General features: G+C 40.8%; 1 protein-coding gene across 2 annotated transcripts in view; it reads right to left on the bottom strand.

Moving 5' to 3' along the window:
• VSIG1 (V-set and immunoglobulin domain containing 1) overlaps nt 1–24440 on the bottom strand; it is a 32770-nt gene extending 8330 nt beyond the window's left edge. Inside the window, exons 1-4 of one of the 2 annotated variants that reach the window (XM_040265047.1) lie at nt 24298–24440; nt 8531–8694; nt 6972–7070; nt 533–731 (exon numbers count right to left, since the gene is read on the bottom strand). In XM_040265047.1, coding sequence (XP_040120981.1) covers nt 533–731; nt 6972–7070; nt 8531–8694; nt 24298–24346 — 511 coding nt within the window. In that variant the 5' untranslated portion in view covers nt 24347–24440. The remainder of the gene's footprint in view (nt 1–532; nt 732–6971; nt 7071–8530; nt 8695–24297) is intronic. The other variant, XM_040265046.1, reaches the window with a different exon arrangement.
• Nucleotides 24441–26165: the final 1725 nt, after the last annotated feature.

Here is a 26165-nt window from a genome sequence, read left to right as displayed (position 1 = left end):
TGTGTATAAATAAATGAATCAACTCTGGTCCTTTTTCCAAATAGCATTAATATTTTAGAAAAGGACCTTTCTGCCTTTATTTCAAAGAATAATTTAATAGTGGGATTTGTGGCTGGCTTAGGAGAGGTCACAAGTTGACAGTTGTCACCCCCAAGTAGGACTGGCTTCAACTGGAGGTTCTCACTGAAAGAGTTGCTAGTGATCATTTAGTGAGACTGTGGGTTGTCCTGTCTGTTCTCACTGCATCCTTCAGAGATAGGGACCCAGGAGGTTTGGCAATCTATTGCTATCTACCTGTCATGGTGGCAGCCCTGTTTGGTTTGACAACTGTTTCAACATGTTTTGTGAGTGATTTTTCAGTGTTACTCTATGGGTTGGATTGGTGCTGTGTCTCTATTTTCCTGGTAATAGAAGAAGTAAGGAGGATATTCACCCTTGGGACTTAATTGGCACCATAACTCACTGCCTTGGCTCATTCAATATCCTAAATTGAGAACAAGAAGAGAAAAAGCAGAAAATAAAATGTCCATACCTAACACGCTGACGCTGATGGTGCCTTGATTTTTGCCAAAAAAGTCAGGGGGGTTGTTAACATCACAGATGTAGGTGCCACTGTCTTCTGGCTGCATATGCGAGATGGTGATGGATGCGTTACCTGAAGTGTTGGACCCTACAATGCGATCTTTAAATTTTCCTATGGCTGTAGCTTGTCCACCTTCAGAATAGTAAATCTAGGACAGAAAATGACATAAATGAGAACTGGACAATGTCTGAGGCTAGGATAAACTATTTGGAAGTTCTCTCTATCCAATGTTTCCTTCTTTGATGATAACTAGAATCCCCCCACCCCTACCACCCCTGGTAAGACCCCTGTGGCAAAGATTTCTCAGCTCAGCGGGACACTGTAGGTCTCTCAAGGCTGTACACAGTTGTGGCCTCATTTGTGCTCAAAGCAGCTCTATGATATCATCAGGGCACAAAGGTACGCCTGTCTTGGAGACAGTAGGCAGCCAGAGCTGACAGGATTCAACTCCTAAGCTTAGGCTAGGAGATCAAGATACTCCCCAATGAGTCTATCTGAAAGAAACTCATTGTTTAGGACACAAATGTCTGATGGGGAAACCAAACCATCATTTTATTCTACTTTATAAACTTTCTTTGCCTTGAGTTTACCCAGTGGGCTTATCTAGAATATCTGATTCCTCTAAAAGAATATTCATGCTCCTTTTGAACACGCATATTCTTTTGGATAAGCAAAACTGAATTCATTCTGTTTGTTAGAAGAATAACATTTCAGAACGGAGAGGCTCCTGAGAAACCATGTGGCCCCATCGCCTCACAGTGGTGGTATGAGGATGAAGCAGAGTCACTGAGTCAAGGGCCTAAGAAGTGCGTGGCCAACAGTAGCTACTATCTTTCTTCTCACATGGCAGGAGGAAGAAATGGAATTATTAATGCTTTCAGATAAAGGCAGGTACTCAAGTACAGAGACTAATGACCCACCCAAAGTCATAAAGATTTATATATTATTATTATAATTAACTAGATTTAAGAAATATCTTGATCCTAGTCCCATCTGTATTTTAGAACATGGATATTAAATCATAATGGTAACCATGGGAACAGCAGAGTGTGATGTAAAAAGGCCTGGTCTAGGAATAAGAAGACCTGGGTTTTAGCCAGACTGGGCCTCTGATTATGACATGGGAGAGGTACCTGCTGGTCATATCTCCATGGCAACCTGCTTTGCAGTAAGAAAAAATGTCATTTAATCTCGTAAACCTTTTGTTTCCATATCTGAACAAGGAACCAGAGCAGTCTTCTCTAAAGTATGATATGTATTCTAGTATAGGTACATAAGTTGATTTTAGGTGGTAAATAATTGAAAACTTAAAAATATAATGTGTATTAGAGACATATCTAACACATCAAATCTGTGAATTCATGGATGTTATTGGTTACAGTGACACTAAGGCAGATGTTTTTAAGACTTTTAAAAACCAAGTCAGGGAATTCTTTGGCAGTCTAGTGGTTAGAACTCAGTACTTTTAACTGCTGAGTGGCGCAGGTTCAATCCCTGGTCAGGGAACTAAGAACTCGCAAACCTTACAGTGTGGCCCCCCCCCCCCGCCAAAATGTCAATATAGAAAACATTAAATAAACAATTACTAGTGCTGGTAAAACACAAATAATGACAAAAAATCATGAAGATGAGACATGAATAGACTAAAGCTTAGGAATCACTGGATTAGGTGATCCCGGAGGTCCCTTCATAATACATAGTCTATGTACACACTTTGTTAGTTTAATATAAAAATGTCTATGATTCCAGTGATTGTTTTGCATTATTCAATAAACTGGGATTTCCCTAGTCCACTGGCAATTAATATTTAATAAAATCTACTAGAAGAGACTTATGGTTCATTTAATTCACTCTTCTCACTTTGTAGAAGAGATTGAAGCCTAGAGAGGTTTAAAAAAAGATACACAAAGTTAACAGCTGAGTCGGGTCTAGAACCCAGGTCTTCAATTTCCTTGTCCAGCATTCTTTTCATTAACAGGCTAATGAGACAGGGAAGGCAATCAGAAAGCCAAAAGATGTTGTCTACATAAATTCAAATGTATTCTCTTTCAGGGAAAAAGCAAGTAAGTTTTTAAACTAAAGCAGAAAGGGAGCGTCTGATGGAAAATTCAAAGGAAAGAATATCTTTAAGGAGAAAGCAACTTGTCTCTCTCCTGTGGTTCTCTAACATCAACTAGCTTTCTTTCATGCCCTGAAAGAGCCATTTATAAGTCAATTCATCCACTCATACCTACTGAAATCATAAACTCCTGCCCCAGAGGGGTCTTGTTTGACTTACAAACTGGTAAGTCAGTGTAACCTAAGGTATTCAAGTGGGGCAGGAGGAAGTCCAACTTGTCAAAGGTCTATTTCCTTTAAGTGAGTTGACATCCAAGATATCAATCTGGCTTTCCATTTCACTAGCCAGCCTGGCCTTATTTACTTTCTAATTAACAATTTGTGGCCCTGTAGACTCTTGCCTGGAATGCAGCCTGTGGTCTATCAAGGAAGCCCTTTGCAGCTTAGGTATCTGGCCGCTTCCCCTGCTACCAGGAAGACTGGGGGGTTGGTCAGCCTGTTTTATATTGAGGCTTGATGACATCACAGTGAGAAACATCAGTCCTGCCTACAGCCTGCAGTAAGTCCCAGAAGATGTACGGGAAAGGACTTTATTTCTACAGAGAGTAGGGGGCCAAGAGAGAGTGTTTTAGGTCAAGACTAGGATATGAAAAGAAGCCACACTGTAAAAGTTTCATGGTTGGCCATGTATCAATAAGCAAGTAAGTCATGAGGCTCTAGACTTGTAAATTCCCTGAAAAAAGGACCTTCACCAACTCTTCGATCCTAGCTCCTCACACTGTACCCTAATAAATTCTGCCCTCCCACAAATATTACTGAAGATGTCTGGAATGGAGGCAGAGGTAAAGAGGTGTAACAATGGACACCTAAAAGGGAAAAGCCCTGGCCTCAGGGTGCTGTGTGAGAAGGAAAGTCCCCAGGGCTAGCCAGTGGCCAGACACATAGGTAGAGGGGCTTTCTGTTAGGGGAAGTCCATACTGTCATATCGTCCTTGTGAAGAAAGAAAATGAAATGCTTTCCTGAAACTACTTATCTAATCACACAGGAAGGAACTGCAACTTGGTTCCATTTTCCACAAAAGAATAATTCTTCTAAAAATCAAAGCTGAACAATGGCCAAAGCCTGGCTCATGATCCTGTGAGGCTTGTACACTTTTCAAAGAAAGTATATTGTCAATTTAGAGATCAAATTGAGGTCCAGGAAAAGCCATGGCTGTTCAACGGGCCACATCCTTCGGGGGTGATGATGGGGGGTGGCAAGTCTGCCCTGAGAAAACGCATCCATGTGTTCCCTTAAGTGGCGCTTGTTCATTTTTTGGCCACTTGCCTTTGTGGCTGTGTTCCCAGGAGCATGCCCTACTTTCCCCCCAGGGTCCTCTCTACCTGCCTCATGGTGATGTTAGAGGCTGATTATGGAGACATAACAGCAAATTAGTCATAAGACTCCCAAAGAGATAACTCAGCTCATGGTTGCTAAGGCAGAGGAGCCTTCAGGAACCAGGTGGATACTGGAAATATGGGAACTAGCCGGGAGGGGCTGGTGGGTAGTAGTAAGATCATGGAGGATAGTAGGAACTGTGGTGAACTGCAGAGCCAAAACAAACAAGGCTTTCAAACTGTGCAAATAAACAAAATACTGGCCTGGCCAACCAATGCATCCACTGGCCAAACAGGGCCCAGAGACTGCCAGTCTGCAACCTCTGATTCATCCTCTTCTACTACAGGAAAGGACACAGAGGCCCCATAAGAGGAAGTGATCATCCCAAGGTCACACATTTGGCAGTCAGACCTAGAATCCAGACCTCCCAAGTCCCTTGAATCCATGAACATGGCACTCACACGCCTGCCTTGGACCAGGAAGATGACTTCCAGGCCACCCTACCCTCTTGGGGCCATTCCATCACCTTCTCCAGCCCAAGCCTTCTCCTTCCAATCACTGCTATTCATTGGCATGATGTTTCCCATGCCGAGTGGGTTCACCACATGATGCCTTCAATGGATGCCAGCTGCAATAACAGCCTTTCTCTTCCTCCTATGCCAAGCTCCTATTCACATAGGCTGTGCAGCTGGGAGCCAGATTTGGCCAAAAAGATTTTCCCCCTCAGCTTTGTGACACTGCTCTCTAACTAGAAGCTGGAATATGAACAAGAAGGGTTGAAAGAATTCAGTCTGCTTTCTGTTTGAGTCTGCGTCTGAGCTAATAAATGCCTTTAGCCTCCAGAGCTGCTTTTGTGGGTTCCTTTTGGAAATGTGCAAGTCCACAGCAAACGATCCATTCTTTCCCTTCCAGCTTCTTCCTTTTCTGCTCTGCTCATAAAGGCACTAACCATAGAAGAGGAATGTAGAGTAATGATGGTCTCAACCCTAGAATTTTCTCTAGACTACTTAAGGAGGCTGGGATTGCGCATGGAAGGAATATAACACCAAAAGGAAGGCTTGCCTGTTCCAAACCACTCCCTTCCCAGCCTGCCATGTGCCTGAGACACCCACCAACTAAACTGTTTCTGTAAGTCACGGAAGGTTTCTGCTTAAATGGTTTTTTGTGAGAGAGAACAAAATAAATGGTCACCAGTCCTTAACACCTTAGCATTACATTAATTTATCAGATTTAGTATTAACAGACATCTGAGGAAATGGGACACTGAAAAGAAAAAATTTGATTGGGAGGGGTGCTGAGAAGGGAAGAAGCTGGAGTATTTCTCAATGGGAGCCACACTGGCATTTGGGGCAGACGATTCTTTCCTGTGTGGGTCTCACCTACATATCACAAGACATTAAGCCCCTCTAGACACCATCTACTAAGCATCAGTAGCATTAGAACAACAGTCTGCTCATTTTCAAATGTGCTCCTAAGGAGATTAAACACCCTCACTTCACCAATATTTGAAAAGCATTGGATATAATACCATCTATAGAGGCCAAGCTAGAAGAATCTAAGCAGCCATGGAGTACAATGATACTAGGTTCTAGAAAGTTGTTCACATTATATGGGTGTTAGAGAGATGAAGATGGCACAGGGTTTCTTCCACTGTGGCTATCGTAGATGAGTATGTGTTGTTTGAGAGACTCATGCTAAGTAGGTTCCATGCCTGTCCTGTTCATGGGCAGGTGAGGTCCCTGTATTAATAATTTTTTCCAGTGACTAGCTGAATGAAGAGGCAGCCATTCATAATAAGGGATTCAAAACTTCCAAGCTAGCCTGCCTGTTCTGGGGTCTAGAGTCTTCAGCTGTGACTCTTGCTGAGGAACTGACTATCTGAATCTGTCCATGTCTTCAGAAAGGAGGGCTTCTCTATAAGAAAGACCAAGCTAATGAATATCCTTTGGCCACCTGATGAGAAAAGTCAACTCATTGGAGAAGACACTGATGCTGGGAAAGACTGAGGGCAGGAGGAGAAGGGGACAGCAGAGGACAAGATGGTTGGATGGCATCACCGGCTCAACGGACATGAGTTTGAGCAAACTCTGGGAGATAGTGAAGGACAGGGAAGCCTGGCATGCTGCAGTCCATGGGCTCGCAAAGAGTTGAACACAACTTAGTGACTGAACAACCACAAACAACGATGAATATCCTGGCACCTGGTCAGAAGACTTATGGAATACTTCCATAGCCTCTATTCACAAAGAAACCCCATGGAGGGGGTAGTCCCTAGGAGATCATATTCCCCCCTGATACTGAGAAGTACTAGGTCTTGGAGTCAGCAGCTCCTTTAATACAATGATCCTGGGGGAGCAGGAGATGAGCTTATTGCAAGAGTTGACCACTGCCCTGCTCAAGGCAGCAATAGAGCCTGAAACTTTTAGAGGAAGATGAAAGGAATTCCAGACATAGGCATGAGAAAGCAAACTCAAGACTGTCTCAAGGCTTCCCTGGTGGCTCCGTGGTAAAGAATCTGCCTGCCAATGCAAGAGACACGGGATGGATCCCTGATCTGGGAAGATCACACATGCTGTGGAGCAACTACGCCTGTGCACCACAGTTATTGAGCCTGTACTCTAGAGCCCAGGAGCTGCAACTATGGAGCCTACGCACTGCAGCTACTGAAGCCCTCACACCCTAGAGCCCATGCTCCGCAACAAGAGAAGCCACTGCGAGAAGCCTGCATTCTGCAATGAAGAGTAGCCCCTGCTCACTGCAACAAGGGAAAAGGCACATACAGCAACAAAGACGCATCACAGCCAGAAAAAGAGACTGACTCACCTCTGCCAGGGCCTGGTGCTGATCTCAACTGTTACCAGACTCTGACCCTCCTATCCCACTTTGAAAATCTGGTGCCACTAGCCTAGAGACTCCAAACAATGAGCGGGTCCAATAGTACAGGTGTCACTGCCTGAGAGGTCCAACGACATCTTCCCCAAGCAGCTCTTGCATGCACCAGTTTTAGACACTGACTGACTGCCTTTTTCTCAGTATTGAGGCATGGGCTGTGCTGTGTTTGAGCAGAAGTGGGTGGATCTGAGGACTGAATGCTACAAGGTATACTGCCCACGTAGAAGAATATTACTGTTCTACCATAGTTTGAAGAGAGGCACAGAGTGATTCAAATACTTGTGTGACCCCATGGACCATAGCCCATAAGGCTCCTCTGTCCACAGAATTCTCCAGGCAAGAATACTGTAGTGTGTTGCCATTCCCTTCTCCAGGGGATCCTCTCGACCCAGGGATCAAACCCAGGTCTCCTGTATTGCAGGCAGGCTGTTTACCATCTGAGCCACCAGGGAAGCCCGTCTAAGGTAACCAGTACTGGACAAAACTGTTGAACTTTGACTAGAGGGTGGCACTGATAGAGTCTCCTCTTGAACGATGTTTCCTGCTGAACAAATGTTCAGGACCTTTGGTACAAAGAGGAGTCAGCACCTCCGAAAGCTCAGAAGTGACACTGGCGCTCCTTCTTCTCCACCTCCGCCCTTGGGCCTTCTCCAGCCCTCTCAACTTTCTTCTCTCCCTATCTTCTATCATCACCACCCTTGCTTTCCTTCAAGGCCCAACTCAACTATATCCAAACCACACTGATTTGTCTCTTCTCTGAACTCCTTGTTTTGGATCATATATCCTTTTCAAAATCTGATGAAAGCTACAAATTTCCTCCCATCAAGGGATATGTATTAGCATACATGCTTGCACACTCACATGCATAAATGTGCACACATATGTCCCCCTCCCCCAACACACACACATAAACCACACACTTTTGAGTATATTCATTTTAGTCTTTAGACTGATTTAAAGAAGGAATTACCCTTAAAGCCAGATGAAAAAAAAAATCTAGGAATAGGCAACCTGCAAGTAGAATCATCCTCCTCTTTCATCCACCCTCCCCCAGTTAGCTCTTACCCAGACCCTAGCCTCCCTTCCAGTCCCTCATCCTCTAGCCTCCAGCTGCCTCTGATTCCCCAGGGTTCACTTTGCCCTTACCCACCCATGTAGGGAGTCTCATTCTATTAAGACTCAGCCTGGCACAATGAGCTAGCTCACTTGACAAGCAGTGTCCAGATACTAAGTTTCACAGAGATCTGCAGATCAACTAGGACACATATTTGAACTAGGGTTTTCTGAAAATAACAGGGAGAGATCTGGAGGGGGGAGAAGCCCTATCAGAAGTACTGCTCATTTCACCTAAGAAAAGCCCTTCCTGCCTACTCTAGAATACATGATATACTTGATGCTGACCTACACAGAATGGAGGTCACAGGCCATAACTAAATATGAGGAGAGGACAAAGGCTGTCACTTAGATGGTGATCTTCCCTAAACAGCGATCTCCAAACTTCTAGTATCTGAGGCTTTGTTCCTGTTGCCACTGGCTTACCATTCCTTCTTCACACACTGACCCCAACAGTTTATGTCAGAACTACTGAAGGGGAATGGTTCATGGGGAAAAAGTTCTTACAGAAACTGGTTGTGACTCCTCCTTATGGAAGAATGTCCACTGAATGGAGAGCTTGTTCAGTGAGGCCACAGTGGTGGTGTAGGTGCAGATGAGAGTGACATCAGATCCAACAGTCACATTCACGAAACTGTCTGGGATGGTCACTTGCACTCCATTAACTTGACCTGAAAAGATAATCATCAAAAAAACAATGGTACACCTTCACATTTTAGTGACATTTTTTCATTACAAATCACTTTCAATGACATCATGAGGAGAATGTAGAATGAACCATGTCTGAAAGTCAAGCAAGCAACTGGCATGGGGTAGGAGAATTTCTAACTAATTACAGTGTGAAGATTTTCAACTCCCATGTGGTGGTGAGTTAACAACACTGAACTGAGAATTTCTTCTGTGTGAGTATGGCCTGACATGGAATTTCTTAAAGTGTTATCCAGAGACCAAAAAAGTCTGCATTGAGACTTTCTGCATTGAGAACAACCAATGCAGTTGGCCCAGGGCTGATGAAGTTCCTTGGATGTGGCACGTTCAGTTTTAAAACCAGGTAAGTCTTGAGCAAGAGATGCTGGTTTTGCTAGGTCTTTTTAGTGCTTAAACCAGGAAAGTCCCAAGAAAACTACATGAGCTGGTTATCCTAGCCCTAAGACCATTTTAGGGAGGCTACAAGATCCACAATGGTAAAGAATCTGCCTGCCAGTGCAGGAGATGCAGGTTTGACCCCTGGGTTGGGAAGATCCCCTGGAGGAGGAAATGACAACCCACTCCAGTGTTCTTTCCTGGACAATTCCATGGACAGAAGAGTCTGACAGGCTATAGTCCATGGGGTCGCAAAGTCAGACACAACTGAGGAACTTAGTGCAGGCACAAGATCAAAATTATGTTCATAATATTTTTGTATGTCGTTGTCTGGTTTTTGTATCAGGTTAATACTAGTCTCAAAAACAAGTTTGAGATGTTCCCTCCTCTTCTAATTTTTGGGAAAAAACTGTATAAAATTGTTAATTATTTTTTAAACATTTGGTAGAATTGTACAGTAAAAGTATCTAGGCCTGGAGATTTCTTTTTCAGGAGGTTTTTAAATTATGAATTCAATTTCCTTAATGATTATAGAGATAGTCAGACAATACATCTTATATTGAGTGAGTTTTAGTACTTTGTTGTTTTTGAGGAATTGATCCATTTCTTCTAAGTCATCAAATAAGTCAATAAAGTTGCTCATAGTATTCCTTTATTGTATATGTAATTACTGCAGGATATATAGTGATATCCCATACTTCATTTCTGATATTGACAATTTGTATCTTATCTCTTTTTATTTTTACCAATCTTGTTAGAGGTTTATCAACTTTTTTCAAAAAAACAGACTTTATTTCATTTAATTTTCTCTATAGTTTTCTTATAACTACAGAGGGTTATAGGTGCGAGGCGAGGAGTAGCTCCTCTCGGCCATGCTTCTGTGTGGTCCGTTGCAGCCAAGAGTGCCAGGCTCTGATGGCACAGGAGCGGCCTAGAGGAGCTACAGGTCAGGGGTGAGATCAGGGTGGCGGCCGAGAGGTGCTGCCCCGCGTCCAAGGAGCAGCGGCTGCGTGGGTGCAGGAGGGCTGACAGAAGCTACCCCAGGTTCAAGGTCAGGAGCGGCAGCCGTGAGGAGATACTCCTCATTCAAGGTAAGGAGCAGCAAAGTCTAAGGTAAAAGAAACCCAAGTAAGATGGTAGGTGTTCCGAGAGGGCATCAGAGGGCAGACACACTGAAACCATAATCACCGAAAACTAGCCAATCTGATCATATGGATCACAGCCTTGTCTAAGTCAGTGAAACTAAGCCATGGGCAGGTCATGGTGGAGAGGTCTGACAGAATATGGTCCACTGGAGAAGGGAATGGCAAACCACTTCAGTATTCTTGCCTTGAGAACCCCATGAACAGTATGACAAGGCAAAATGATAGGATACTGAAAGAGGAACTCCCCAGGTTGGTAAGTGCCCAATATGCTACTGGAGATCAGTGGAGAAATAACTCCAGAAAGAATGAAGGGATGGAGTCAAAGCAAAAACAATACCCAGTTGTGGATGTGACTGGTGATAGAAGCAAGGTCCGATGCTGTAAAGAGCAATGTTGCATAGGAACCTGGAATGTCAGGTCCATGAATCAAGGGAAATTGGAAGTGGTCAAACAGCAGATGGCAAGAGTGAATGTCAACAGTCTAGGAATCAGTGAACTAAAATGGACTGGAATGGGTGAATTTAACTCAGATGACCATTGTATCTACTACTGTAGACAAGAATACCTTAGAAGAAATGGAGTAGCCATCATGGTCAAAAAGAGAGTCCGAAATGCAGTACTTGGATGCAATCTCAAAAATGACAGAATGATCTCTGTTCGTTTCCAAGGCAAACCATTCAATATCACAGTAATCCAAGCCTATGCCCCAACCAGTAATGCTGAAGAAGCTGAAGTTGAACAGTTCTATGAAGACCTACAAGACCTTTTAGAACTAACACCCAAAAAAGATGTCCTTTTCATTATAGGGGACTGGAATGCAAAAGTAGGAAGTCAAGAAACACCTGGAGTAACAGGCAAATTTGGTCTTGGAGTACGGAATGAAGCAAGGCAAAGGCTAATAGAGTTTTGCCAAGAGAATGCACTGGTCATAGCAAACACCCTCTTCCAACAACACAAGAGAAGACTCTACACATGGACATCACCAGATGGTCAACACCGAAATCAGATTGATTATATTCTTTGCAGCCAAAGATGGAGAAGCTCTATACAGTCAGCAAAAACAAGACCAGGAGCCGACTGTGGCTCAGATCATGAACTCCTTATTGCCAAATTCAGACTTAAATTGAAGAAAGTATGGAAAACCAGTAGACCATTCAGGTATGACCTACATCAAATCTCTTATGATTAAACAGTGGAAGTGAGAAATAGAATTAAGGGACTAGATCTGATAGAGTGCCTGATGAACTATGGATGAAAGTTCATGACATTTTACAGGAGACAGGGATCAAGACCATCCCCATGGATGAACTCCGGGAGTTGGTGATGGACAGGGAGGCCTGGCGTGCTGCGATTCATGGGGTCGCAAAGAGTCGGACACGACTGAGCAACTGAACTGAACTGATAGTTTTCCCATTTAAATTCCATTGATTTCAGCTCTTGATTGTTTCCTTCTTCTGCTTGTTTTGGGTTTATTTTATTCTTTTTTTCTAGTTCCTTGATGTAAAAATTTCAGTCATTCACTTGAGACTTTTCTTCATTTCAAATCTAAGCATTTAGTGTTATAAATTTCTCTCTCAGCACTGCTTTAGCTGCATGTTACGTTTGTCTGTATTTTATATTTCAATTTTAACTCAGTTCTTTATATATTTTAAAAAATTTCCTTTGCGACTTTCTCATTGATCCAGAGATTATTTAGAAGTGTGCTGTATGATTTTCACATATTTAGAGACTGTCCTGTTGTCTTTCTGTTCCTTGTTTATAGTTTATTTCCACTGCACTCAGAAAATAAACTGTTTAATTTCAATTTTTTTAAAGTTGCTGAGGTCTGTTATATGGCCATGCCTATGGTCTATCTTGCTAAGTGTTCTGTGGGTGCTTGGGTAAAAAAGTGCATTCTGCTCTTTTGAGGTAGACAAAGAGCATGAGTGTCAAGTCGCTTCAATTGTGTCCGACTCTTTGTGACCCTGTGGACTGTATCCCACCAGGGTCCTCTGTCCATAGGATTCTCCAGGCAAGAATATTGCAGTGGGTTGCCAAGCCATCCTCCAGGGGATCTTCTCTACCCAAGGATAAAACCTACATCTCTTATGTCTCCTGTACTGGCAGGTGGGTTCTTTACCATGAGCACCACCTGGGAAGCCCATCTATACAAAGAGATGTACTTGGAGAATAGCATTGAAACAAAACATGTGTATTACCATATGTAAAATAGGTGACCAGTGCAAATTCTATGCATGAAGCAGGGTACCCAAAGCTGGTGCTCTGGGACAATCCGGAGGGGTGGGGTGGGCAGGGAGGAGGGAGGGGGGTTCAGGATGGTGGGAACACATGTACACCCATGGCTGATTCATGTAGATGTATGGCAAAAAACACCACAGTATTGTAGGAAGTAATTAGCCTCCAATTAAAATTAATTAATTAATTTTAAAAAACACTATGAATACTCACCAAGACAGACCACATTCTGGGCCATAAAGCAAACTTTAACAATTTTAAAAGAACAGAAATCAAACACTATCTGCTCTCAGACCACAATGAAAATAAAGCAGAAATCAATAACAGAAAAGATTACTTGAAAGTCCCAAAATACTATGAGATTAAACAGCATGCTTCTAAATAACATATGGGTCAAAGAAATCTCAGGAGAAATTTGTAAATATTTTTTAACTAGGTGAAAATGAAAATACAACTTATCAAAATTTATGATATGCTGCCAAAACAGTGCTTAGAGGAAGATTTACTACACTGAATGTGAAAGCTCTAAAATCAATCATCTGAGCTTATTCCTTAGGAAACTAGAAAAAGAAGAGTAATAAGCAATAAGGTCCTATTGTATAGCACAGGGAGCTATACTCAGTATCCAGTGATAAACCATAATGGAAAAGAATATTAAAAAGAATATATATGTATAACTGAATAACTTTGCTATACAGCAGAAATTAATACATTGTAAATCAACTATATTTCCATAAAATTTTAAAAAAAGTATATTAAATTCAAAGTAAGCAGAAAAAAAGAAATAATGAAAATTAGAGTAGAAATCAATGAAACTGAAAACAGGAAATAAACAGACAAAACCAATGAAACCAAAGTGGTTATCTGAAAAGATAAAGAAAATTAGGCTCTAGTTAGCCTAACTAAGAAAAAAATACAAAGGATATAATTACTAATAAAAGAGGGGCCATCACTGCAGTTACCATGGACATTAAAAAGATTAATAAAAGAATACCAGGAACAAAATCTATGCCCACAAATTTGACAACCTAGATGAAATGGCCCAATTTCTTGAAAGACACAATTGCCAAAACTCACACAAAAAGTAGACAACTGGAACAGGCCTATGTCTATTCTGTATCTATGAAAGAAATTGAATCAATAATTTAAAACTTTCCAAAATAGAAAGCACCAGGTTCAGATGGGTTCACCAGTGAATTCTACGAAATATTTAAGGAAGAAACTGTATCAACTGTCTACAATCTCCTTTAGAAAACAGAACAAAGGGAATGCTTCCTAACTCATCCTAAGATCCAACATCACCCTAATACTAGAACCAGAAAAAGATATTACAAGAAAACTATAGACCAACATGTCTTATGAATACAGATGCAAAAATCCTCAGCAAAATATTAGCAAATCAAATCCAACAGTGAGTAAAAAGAATTTCTACACCAAGACCAAGTGTGATTTATACCAAGCATGCAAGCGTGGTTCAACACTTGAAAATCAATTCATTATCACAGAAATAGGCTAAAAAAAAAATCATATGATCACATCAATATATGCAGAGAAAGCATTTGACAAAGTCTAACAAGTATTCATGATAAAGACTCTCAGTAAACTAAGAATAGAGGACTTATTCAATTTGATGTAGAACAGCTACAAAATTCCTACAGCTAATATCATACATAATGGTGAAAAACTAGAAGCTTTCCTACTAAGATCAGGAACAAGGCAAGGATATCCCCTCTCATCACTCTTTATGAGTCTTATACTGGAAGTCCTAGCTGACGCAATAATACACAAAAAGGAAATAAAAGGTATATGGATTGTGAGAAATGACAGATGACATGCTGCTTATGTAGAAAATCCAAAAGAATCAGCAAAAAACCTCCTGGAACTAGTAAGTGATTTTAAGAAAGTTTCAAGATACAAGGTTAATGTACAAAACTTTATTGCTTTCCTGCATACTAGCAATGAACAAGTAGAATTTGAAATTAAAAACACAATGGGATAAATTAGGAGCTTTGAATGAACACACACACACTACTGTACATAAGACAGGTAACCAAAAAGGACCTTCTCTATAGCACAGGGAACTCTATTCAATATTCTTGGACAATCTATATGAGAAAATAATCTGAAAAAGAATGAATATATGTGTATTTGTAACTGAATCACTTTGCCATACACCTGAAACTAACACAACATTGTAAATCAACTATTCTCCAATAAAATTTAAAGAACACACAACCATTTATATAAAATACACAAAATTTAAATAAAATACTTAAGTCTAACAAAATATGTACAAGATCTATATGAAGAAAACTAAAAAACTCTGATGGAAGAAATGAAAGAAGAATTAATAAATGGAGAGACATTTCAGGTCTAACTAAGGATAGGAAGACAATATTGTCAAGATGCCAGTTCTTCCCAACTTGATCTATAGACTCAGTGTAATCCCAGTCAAAATCCCAGCAAGTTATCATGTGGATATCAGCTAAGTTAGTCCAAAGTTTATATGGAGAGACAAAAGACCCAGAATAATCAACACAAAATACTAAAGGAGAAGAACAAAGTTGGAGGACTGATATTACCAACCTTAAGACTTCCTATAAAGCTACAGTAATTCAAGACCATGTAGTACTGATGAAGGAATAGACAAATAGATCAATGGACCAGAATAGAGAGGCTAGAAACAGACTCACATAAATATAGTCAACTGATCTTTGACAAAGGAGCAAAGGCAACACAATGGAGGAAAGAAAATCTCAACAAACGGTGCTGGAACAATGGATGTCCATGGGAAAAATAATAATAATCTATACATAGATCTTACACATTTCACAAAATTATCTCAAAATGGATCACAGATCTAAATGTAAAAAGCAAAACTAAAAAACTCCTCAAACATAGACAGCACTGGAGAAAATCTAGATGGCCTTGGGTTTGATGATGCCTTTAGATACAATACCAAAGGCATGATCCATGAAAGAAAAAGTTGACAAACTGAACTTCATTAAAACTGAAACTGCTCTGTGAAAGACACTGTCAAGAGAACTCTTAAAACTCAGTAATAAGCAGACAACTGGATTTAAAAAATGGACTAAGTACCATCAAGAGACATCTCACCAAAGGTAATATATAGATGGCAAACGAGCATATGAAAAGATGATCCCCATTGTATGTCATCAGGGAAATGCTAATTAAAACAAAATTACAGGGGGTACTTCCCTGGCAGTCCAGTGGTTAAGACTCCAGGCGTCTAATGCATGGGGTGCAGGTTGGAGCCTTGGTCAGGGAACTAAGATCCCACATGCCACATGGCACAGCCAAAAAAAAATATTTTAAAAAATTTAAAAAATTCACAACACACAATGCTGATGAGGATGTGGAGCAACAGAAACTCTCATTTGTTGCTGGTGGAAAGGCAAAATGGTACAGCCACTTTGAGACAGTTTGGTGGTTTCTTACAAAACTAAACATACTCTGACCACACTATCCACCAATTGTGTTCCTTGATATTTAACCAAAGAAGTTGAAAACGTATGTCCACACACACACAAAAAATATGCACAGAGATGTTTACAGAAGATTTATTTATAACTGCTACAACTTGGAAGCAACCAAGATGTCCTTCAGTAGGTGAATGGATTAAAAAAATGTGGTATATCCCCAGACAATGCAATGTTACTCAGTGCTGAAAATCAATGAGTTATCAAGCCATGAAAAGACATGGAGAAATCTTAAATGCATATTCCTAAGTTAAGTCAATCTGAAAAGGCTACACACTGTGTGATTCCAACTTAAGTGACATTCTGGAAAAGGCATAACTATGGAGACAGTAAACAGATCAATGGTTGCAAGGTGCTGGTATAGAGGACGGCATCAACAGGTAGAGCAAAAGGGATTTTTAGGACAGTGAAAATACTCTGTACAATAATATAATGGTGGATATATGTGATTATACATTTGTCAAAACCTATAGACATTTTGTCTATTACGTTAGGAAACTCCTATTTTAAATCTTCCATTTTAGCAGACAGTCCATTTTACTTATGTTCTGTGCACAGGTCTCAGCCTACTTTGTGGGCTGTATTTCTAATGCTAGTTTAATTTTCGGTCTTTGTGGTATTGTTTTGGTCTCTTTGGTTACCTGGAGTCAGCAGGGCATCTGTACATCGCTGACCCTGTTGCCTGAGTGGGTGGAAGCATTTCCCCAGGTCAGCCTGCTGGGTGTCTCTCGGCGGAGGATAGGTATGGCAAGACACTCCTACAGGAACCCCCTAGCTGCCCTGGTGTCTCTGTTTGGAGGAGGAGAGACAAAGAGCCTTCTAGAACCAGGTACTTGCTGTGACTTAATCCCTTTTTTCTGTTCCACCCTCCCCCCTCAGTATCGCTAGGTGAAAGTAGGGGATCTCAGGCCCAGTGAGGAAGGAGATTGCTTCTTTTGTCTATTGTTGGCGGGACTCCTGATGATTCCCCCTTGCCAGTGTGTTTAGCTCATCTGATGTTAGAGGGACTCCAACTCATTCTGGGTTCCCATCCTCCTTTGGGTAAAGAGACATAAGACATCCTGCCTCTCTGTTGTTTCCAGGGTCCCAAGCAAGTTTGCTTTCTTTCTTCTTTTTTAGAAATTTTTATTCATTCATTTATCTTTGGCTGTGTTCGGTCTTCGTTGCTGTGCAGCTTTTTCCTCTAGCTGGGGAGAGAGGGGGCTACTCTGTAGCTGCAGTGCGCAGGCTTCTTCACTGCGGTGGCTTCTCTTGTTGTGGGGCAAGGGCTCTAGAGCACAGGCTGAACAGTTGTGGCACACGGGCTTAGTTACTCAGCAGCATGCGGGATCTTCCCAGATCAGGGGTCAAACCCACGTCTCCTGCATTGGCAGGCGGATTCTTCATCACTAAGCCACCAGGGAAAGCCCTGCTTTCTTCTTAGTATCTTTCTGAGTTCTCCTTTGGTCGTCTCTTGCATTATTTCCAGGGAGGGTTTATACTTGTGCTTTAGCAGGGAGAAGCAAGGAGAAACAGATCTGTGTCATTTTGTCCAAACCAGAAATCTCCTTCAAGATTTAAGATTGTAAAAAGGGCCTGAGACCATGATATTTGAGAACTGTTGACCTTACAAAAGGATCTGCTGCCCATATGATTTGGAGGAAGACCAAAGAGCCTCCTACTCCAAAATTCAGCCTACCAGTGTACTTGAAATCCTTAGTACTATGCAAGCATTTTCCCAAGGGATGTTACAGGCGATGTTACTGGCGATGTTACTTTGGATAACACTATAGAGGCATAGTATCTTCCCTGGTGGATCAGATGGTAGTGTCCGCCTACAATGCAGGAGATCCGGGTTCGATCTCTGGGTTGGGAAGATCCTCTGGAGAAAGAAATGGCAACCCACTCCAGTACTCTTGCCTGGAAAATCCCATGGACAGAGGAGCATGGTAGGCTACAGTCCATGGGGTGGCAAAGAGTTGGACATGGCTGAGTGACTTCACTTTCACTTTATAGAGGCATTAGCTCATTTGAATAACTGGTTATTATCCATTACAAAGTCAGAGTATAGAATATAGAAACTCTCCAGGGTGGAACATGACTGTAAGGCAGGTGTTAAAAAATGGTCAAGTTTAAAAGATGCTCTCTATGCTGCAGGGGGCTAGAATGAGAACGCTAGCTACCCTCAGGGTTGGGGCAGGATGAAGATACAAAGATGACAGGGAGATCAGAAGAAATAGTACAGAAAGACAAATTCCCGGCCTCCTTCCCAAAGATGACTTTAATTTTATTTTTTCTTAGTGACAGTGGTCAGGCAAAAAGAACTCAGGGATTTAACAAACATTTTGAAAATTTTAAAGAAAAGCGAACTATTGTACTGATTACTCCTAGTTTCCTGGACTCAATAGCTGTGTTCTCTGTCACAGCCAGGTCATCTGATGCAGTTGCTTCTCTCCCAGAGTTGGCTGTTTGCATCAATGTCTTGATGAATTGAGAGAAGTATTTTAGGGTAAGCACTCATGCAGCGTCTTCTGGCTCCATGCAGTCTTCCCTCTCCCAGTGTTCTCCTTCCTATGCATTCCTGGTTCCCATAACACCTCCTCCCAAAACAAAGGTGGAGTGCAGAAAGCAGCTACTCTTTTTGATGGAAAATTCACTGAAAATCGCTAAGTGACTCTCCTGCCCTCAAAAGCCCATTTCTTTTCTCCTGGAAGTTAGGCACATCCATCCCAGGCTATGCACAAATAGTGACTTCCAAATGTCTTTAAAACATCCAAAATTAAAGGGATAGAATGAGGATTTGGTGGCCATTAAAGTTACCATAAACTTTACTCTAAAAAAGGGATTTTGAAGATATTATTTGGCAGTCATTTTTGTCCTCTAGTTTACATCCCAAAATCTACTATGGAATTGAAGTAAAGTGAAGTGAAAGTCACTCAGTCGTGTCCGACTCTTTGCAACCCCTGTACTATACATTCCATAGAATTCTCCAGGCCAGAATACTGGAGTGGGAAGCCTTTCCCTTCTCCAGGGGATCTTCCCACACCAGGGGTCGAACCCAGGTCTCCCGCATTGCAGGTCGATTCCTTACCAGCTGAGCCACAAGGGACACTCATTATGGGACTGGGTAATGGTAATAACTTTTGATAGGTAAAGTTAAAAAAAAAACACAACACAAAACAAAACAGAAAAGTCTCTAAGGGCTGCTCTCAACAAAAGTGCCTGAAGGCAGAGTAAACACAATTCTCACACAAAGCAAGCCATGGAAAAAGTCGTGATGCCTATCAACTAACATCTGCTGAGCACCTATTTTATGCCATGAACAGCACTAACACTGGGGAAATAATAATGAGCAAGACAGACACAATCTCTGCCTGCCATGTCAATGCACCATGAACCATTTATATAGCACAGACCAGAATGGAGGCAAATGAAAATCAAGGAGTTGGTAACAATCTGATTTAAATATTTTCAACATATTTTTAATAGAAGCCATATAAATATGGCACTAGTGGTAAAGAACTAGCCTGCCAATGCAGGAGACGTAAGAGTTATGGGTTCTATCCCTGGGTCTGGAAGATCCCCTGGAGGAGGGCACAGCAATGCACTCCAGGCCTCTTGCCTGGAGGAGCTTGGCAAACAGAGAAGCCTGGGCATCCATAGGGATGCACAGAGTCGGGCACAACTGAAGCAGTTTAGCACATATAAATATGTATATTGAGATGTATAAAAGCTCAACAATATCACCTCAGAATAAGTGCAGTAACCTCCAAATCTACTGTGAGACAAAATATTTTTAAGGATACAACATGTTGTTCTGTAAATAGGTAACAATTGGCAAGGCAATATTTCCAGACCATTTTTATTGCCCTGATTCCCAATACTCAGCACCATAATCATCCTTAAATTCTGAAGAAAAGACAGTTTTCAGAAACTGTCCATCTCTAATATAATGACAATGCACTTCAGAGCTAAGAGTTATATATTTCCAGATGAACTTTTTAAAAATGTCACATCATTCTATTAGTGAACATTATTTAAGCCTCTGAGATCACTGTCTAGTCCAGCACTGTCCAATAGAACTTTCCGTGATGAAAGTAGCCATTGAAAGTGAAAAAGTAAAACTGTTAGTTGCTCAGTTGTTGTGTTCAACTCTTTGTGACCCCAGCAGTTAGGACTTCACGCTTTCACTGCTGAAGGCATGAAAGTGTTAGTCCACCAGTCTCCTTTGTCCATGGGATTTCCCAGGCAAGAATACGGGAGTGGGTTACCTTTTCCTTCTTCAGGGGATCTTTCCGACCCAGGGATCGAACCCAAGTCTCCTGAATTGCAAGCGAATTCTTTACTGTCTGAGCCACCCCCTGGGGAAGCCCATTACCCACATGCAGTTATGGAGCACCTAAAATGTTGCTAGTGCAACTGAAGAACTGAATTTCTTATTTTATTTAATTTGAATTAAGTTATATGTGAATAGCCACATGTGGATAGTGAAAAGTAAAATTTAGTTAAACTGAAAGTGATTCTGTGTGTGTCAGGGGAAAAAAATGTTCTCTTTCTTTGGATTCATTTAGTCTAAATTGAGAAATTATTTAAAAATTGAAGAAGGGAAAAAAACCCTATACATTGACAAGACTGACTGTACAGCAAAATAAAGATTAGCACCTGATTTAAACAAAACTGAGGACTGTAATTTCACTCACTGACCTGGCTGAATTAAAAAAACACCCCCCAACCCAAAGAACACATACATGGTTGAAATATGTGTGACTGCTTTTAAAAATCAGTGCATCTTATTAAAGGAAAATAATCCAAGGTGTATACACTTGAGTTAATCAACACTCTAAACAGATTTTAAATGCCTCATGTTTTGGTAATGATTGTTCATTCATCTATTTAATGCCTACAATGTGACAGGCTCTTTGCTTAGGGGGATTATTATTCTAACATACCAAACAGACAAATTTGACCTGTTGCAATTTACGTGATTTAATTTCAAGCTGCTGCTGCTGCTAAGTCGCTTCAGTCGTGTCTGACTCTGTGACTCCATAGACGGCAGCCCACCAGGTTCCCCGGTTCCTGGGATTCTCCAGGCAAGAACACTGAAGGGGGTTGCCATTTCCTTCTCCAATGCATGAAAGTGGAAAGTGAAAGTGAAGTCGCTCAGTCGTGTTAGACTCTTAGCGACCCCATGGACTGCAGCCCACCAGGCTCCTTGGTCCATGGGATTTTCCAGGCAAGAGTACTGGAGTGGGGTGCCATTGCCTTCTCCTAATTTCAAGCAACTTCATGTAAAATTGCTTCATTTTTGAGTTAGGCAATAATCAAGTGATCACTAACTTTATGGATCTGACTAAAGTTCAAACATATTACTGCATTAAAATGCATAGCACATACCTTGTGAAAATGCAAACAATATTAATATATCTTTCAAACAGGTGACTATACTACAAGCATCTAAAATGATATGCTTGAACTTTTTGAAGATTTTTTCAATAAAATTATTTTCCTGAAGTGGAATATACCTGACTTCTTTGGAAGTCAGTAGAAAGGCTTTCATTAAAATAGAATCTGTCTTGCTTAGTTGTCCAAAACTGCATTTTATATATGTATGTGAAAATCATTTCTGAATGTTTGGGGTTTGAGAAGGTAACTCATTCTTTTGTTTTTCTACCTTTATTCAGATATAATTTACATATAACATTGTATAAGTTTAAGCTGTACAAAGTGTTGATTTGACATATATTGCAAAATGATTACCACCAAAGCATTAACTAACACTTTCATCACATCACATAATTACCATTTCTTTTTTGTGGTGACAATATTTAAGATCTACTCTCTAAATAACTTTCAAGTACACAGTACTGTCAATTATAGTCATCATGCTGTACATTAGATCCCTAGTTCTTACTCATCTTCTAACTGAAAGTTTGTACCGTTTGATCAACATCACCCCCATTATCCCACAACCACCATCCCTGGTAACCACCAGTATACTCTCTGTTTCCATGAATTCAGGTTGCTGTTTTTTCAGATTCCACATATGAGTGAGATCATACAGTGTTTGTCTTTCTCTGACTTATCTCACTTAGCATAATGTCCTTAAGGCCCATCCATGTCACAAATGGCAGGATTTCAGAAGGTAATTAATTTTCAGTAAACATTTCCTATGTGCCCACTATGTGCCAAGCACCATGCTTGACACCAAAAATGTGACATTCTTCCTGACCAGGAAACAAGTTAAGATAACACATCAAATTGCACATTGATGGAAACACTACCAGCTGCCTCACAGCCATTTCTGGATCAACTGATGGACACTACTAGTACCAGGCATAGCTTACTGAATTCTTTCTCTGACTTCCATACATGTGTAAGCACTGCAAACAACAATATATTGTACCATATTTCCATTCTATCTGCTAGACTGACACTACCACATTTTGTTGGGCCAGCTAGATTATCTATGTACACTATGCATTAGCAAAATCAGTTAGACAGTCACTTAAAAATAAAGGCTCTGAAGTATTTATTGGTAACTCTGGGCTTTGTTCAGAAAGTCACAATCAAGTAAGATCCCAAGATCATCTAAGTAAGTTTTTAAACAATAAGAAAATTGTATACAAGATATAAACTCAATTCTACAATATACTATTTACTTGCAAGAGGAAAAAAAATAAGAAATTCACCAGAATCTCTGATAAGATTTCTGGTGACTTTTATTTTCTTATTTATATGTTTCCATATTTCCAACTGTCTACAAAGACCATACATTACATCTATAATCAGTAAAAATTGTATCTACATTAGTTATAGTAGAAGCCATTCTTGTAACTGTTCCAAAATGGGTATCTAGTATAGGCCGGAGTTAGGCCTCAGAGAGGGAAGTAGGTGTTGACTACAGGTGTGATTTTAGAGGCTGCTGTAGAAGGCCCATGGCGACCCAATTAGCTAATGACTGGAATCTCTTTAAAAGGGACAAAGACTTTCACTGTCTAAAGTTAAGGTTTAAAATGAATATTCCTGGAGGAAAGGGAAAATAGGAACATATGTTCCCACCAGGATGGAAATTGAGAAAGGCAGCTTTTTCCAGTTCTAAGTCCTGGCTAGATCATGGATAAATGTAGTACTGCCTTCTGGTAACTCCACAGAACATGTCTGCTTAAACATTTAGCAATGAACATTTAGAGAATTATTACTAAATATCATATAGTTTTGAAAAGTAACATTTCTAATGATAAAAATAGTATAATACAGTGTTCTCTGTAGAAACCATAGAAAATATGAAAAGGCTGGGGAATAAGATTAAAATCATCTATAATCCCATCAGCCAGAGGTAATCATCATGAACAGTTTGGTACATAACCTTCTAAGAATTTATTCTAAGCATGTGGGTATATCCTGCTTTTCACTTAGTATTTTAATCTTGAACATTTTCTTATGTTGTTAAATATGCTTAGTAAACCTCATTCTAATAACTGCCTAATATTACTTAGGGCTTCCCTTGTGGCTCAGCTGATAAAGAATCCGCCTGCAATGTGGGAGACCTGGGTTTGATCCCTGGGTTGGGAAGATCCCCTGGAGAAGGGAAAGGCTACCCACTCCAGTATTCTGGCCTAGAGAATTCCATGGACTGTATAGTCCATGGGGTTGCAAAGACATTTCTTGGATAAAGAATCTTATTGAATCTACCATGGATCTAATTTATCATAAGAAGAGATTCAAAATATATCTGGTATCTGAAAAAACTAACCAAGGGATTTTTCTGAATTAGTGATCTCTCCTGGGTCTACCAATATTAGGATTTGACTCTAAAAATGATTTTGTTTTGCTCAAACCCCTAAAAACACCCATATTATGCTCAACGATAAATTACTCACGTATTTTGAAAAGTACAATTCTTAGGAAATGTTGGATAGTTAAGCATGACAGGCGCTCCCAGCCAGGTTTAGCAAATCGATCAAAATGAATTTGAAGGAAACAGTCAAGTAAAACAGAGGGAAAAAAGTATCCTTGGCACAAACTTCAGCTTCTGAGTAAATTCATCTGTTCAACCTTCAAGCTAAAAAAAGAAAGATACTGCAATTGGGGGGTGGGATTCTAATTCAGAAGCTACATAAAAAAATTCTATTTACAGCCTGGGTTGCCAAAATATCAGCACAGCACATATTTGCTAAGCAAGTTTTCTGAAAATTATTTTACTCAGCACACTAATATAGTTCCTTTTAAGCACAGGAGGGGAATATTCTATATAAAAAAATTGCAATTTCAGATTAAAAGGAAACTCCATTCCCAGTGATCTTCGGTGGGCTGGAGATCCGCCCCCCCTTACCTGCAAGGCAGTTGAGAATCAGAAACACCTTCCAAAATGTTAACCCCATTGTGCTAAGGTTCGCTGAGTGCAGTCAAGGTCCAGTAGCTTGCCTGGGCTAGGCTGAGTCTCAAACTGACTTCTTCAGTCACACCGAGGTTTGCCAGGCTTATCTGCCGGCATCACCAAGCAAACAAGCTTCTTGGGGCTTACTTATTAGTTACAGACCTTTCTCAGAGTGTGTTTCTTTGAAATGTTTTTCATGGGGCGTGTTTCCTTGATATATTTGCTACTGTGTTAATGATAAACCCACATATTTAAATTCTTAAAGTTCTCTGTACACAGATTCCTAAGTTTTATTGTTTAAAATTAATCTTATTAAAAAGTTATACTTGAGGGGAAAAGATATAATTGGAAGAGAACCTATATAAATAAAAGTTGACAAGGTTAATTAATTTCAAATATTTCCCCAAATGCCTTATGGCATTGATTCACTAACCTTTTACAAATTAAGTTAGCAAATTAATGTTCTAAGATTTTCTCAGGAGACAGGGTTCACAGGAAAGGCACCAGGGGACATGAAGCAAGAAAGCATCCAGTTTCTATGTGAACAAACTCTAGACACATCACACTTTTTTGAAGCCCTAGTAGTAGAGTGAAGTGCATGTTTTTTTGTCTTCCAAGTTAGAAACCTTGTAGCATTTATTCATTTGCCTAATTTTGCAAACTGGTTGGGCTTGCCCGATGGCTCAGCAGGTAAAGAATCTGCCTGCAGTGCAGGACATGCAGGTTCGATCCCTGGGTCAGGAAGATCCACTGGAGGAGGAAATGGTAACCCAGTATTCTTACCTGGAAAATGGATAGAGGAGCCTTGAGGGCTACAGTCCATGGGGTCGCAGAGTCAGACACAACTGAGCACAAACAAGCAATTTTGCAAAATGAGGTGAGTAAATAAATGAGCTAAGATTTCCACTGGATGAGTCTGAATTTTTGCAAATTAGGATACTGAATAGGCGACACAGGGTTAACTTACAAAGGGGTTTCACTAGAAGGGAATGGCAGGCTGCACAAGTGAGAAGCCTTCAACTGAACATGAACATTTAACAAAGTTGCCCTCATGCTTAACTAACCCTGAGATACATAGAGCCTCCTTTGGCTCTTCCCTTGCTATCTCTAAGTCCTGGTGTTTCCATCTCTACTATGGTTTTCAGATTTGTTCCTTCCATCTTGGTCCAGGTACTCAGGTCTCTACCCCTGGCCTACTGTAGCAGCTTCCTAAATGGGCCCCCTGACTCCTTTCTCCTTCAGTCTCTGTACCAGCCACATGTCAGTGTTCCAACCCTGATCAAGCATCTCCAATGACACTACAAGGGACTCTTTCATCAAGTCCAAAGTCCTTAATTTGGATTCCCAACCTTCTAAGATCTTGCCCATGCCTCACCTGAATTTGAGTCATGTTAAATCGTCCACCTGAAAAATGCTGTCAAAAGTTATTGCCCCAAGGAGTGTTCAATCACATGAAATATGGGCAAATCGCAGTGATGTTTCATGAACTTTAAGTTACAGAAAGCATTTGACACCATCTCATCTCAGCCATGCGAACTTCCCACCACTCCTCAGAAAGCCATTTGCTCTCATCACATATCATAACTTCTCGAAGCATTCCCTGTCTATGCTCATGTCTGATGCCAAACCTTGGCTTCCAGTGAACTCGATCCCTACTCAGAACTTTCTCCTCCTTCCTCTTGCTATCTAAGCATATTCTTAGCACAGATCAGTCATACTGTCCTATGTGAAAATTTTGAAGAGCCCACAAACCGCCTCTCTCTGGGCTCCCTCTTGGATAAATCTGTATTATACTTAAACCCAATACCCTCAGTTGGTACCAG

Source organism: Oryx dammah, unplaced genomic scaffold (assembly GCF_014754425.2).
Source record: "Oryx dammah isolate SB20612 unplaced genomic scaffold, SCBI_Odam_1.1 HiC_scaffold_23, whole genome shotgun sequence".
In the NCBI taxonomy this organism is placed as follows: Eukaryota; Metazoa; Chordata; class Mammalia; order Artiodactyla; family Bovidae; genus Oryx; species Oryx dammah.
The sequence above is the reverse complement of the archived record's forward strand: the minus strand, read 5'-3'. Positions and strand labels throughout refer to the sequence as shown.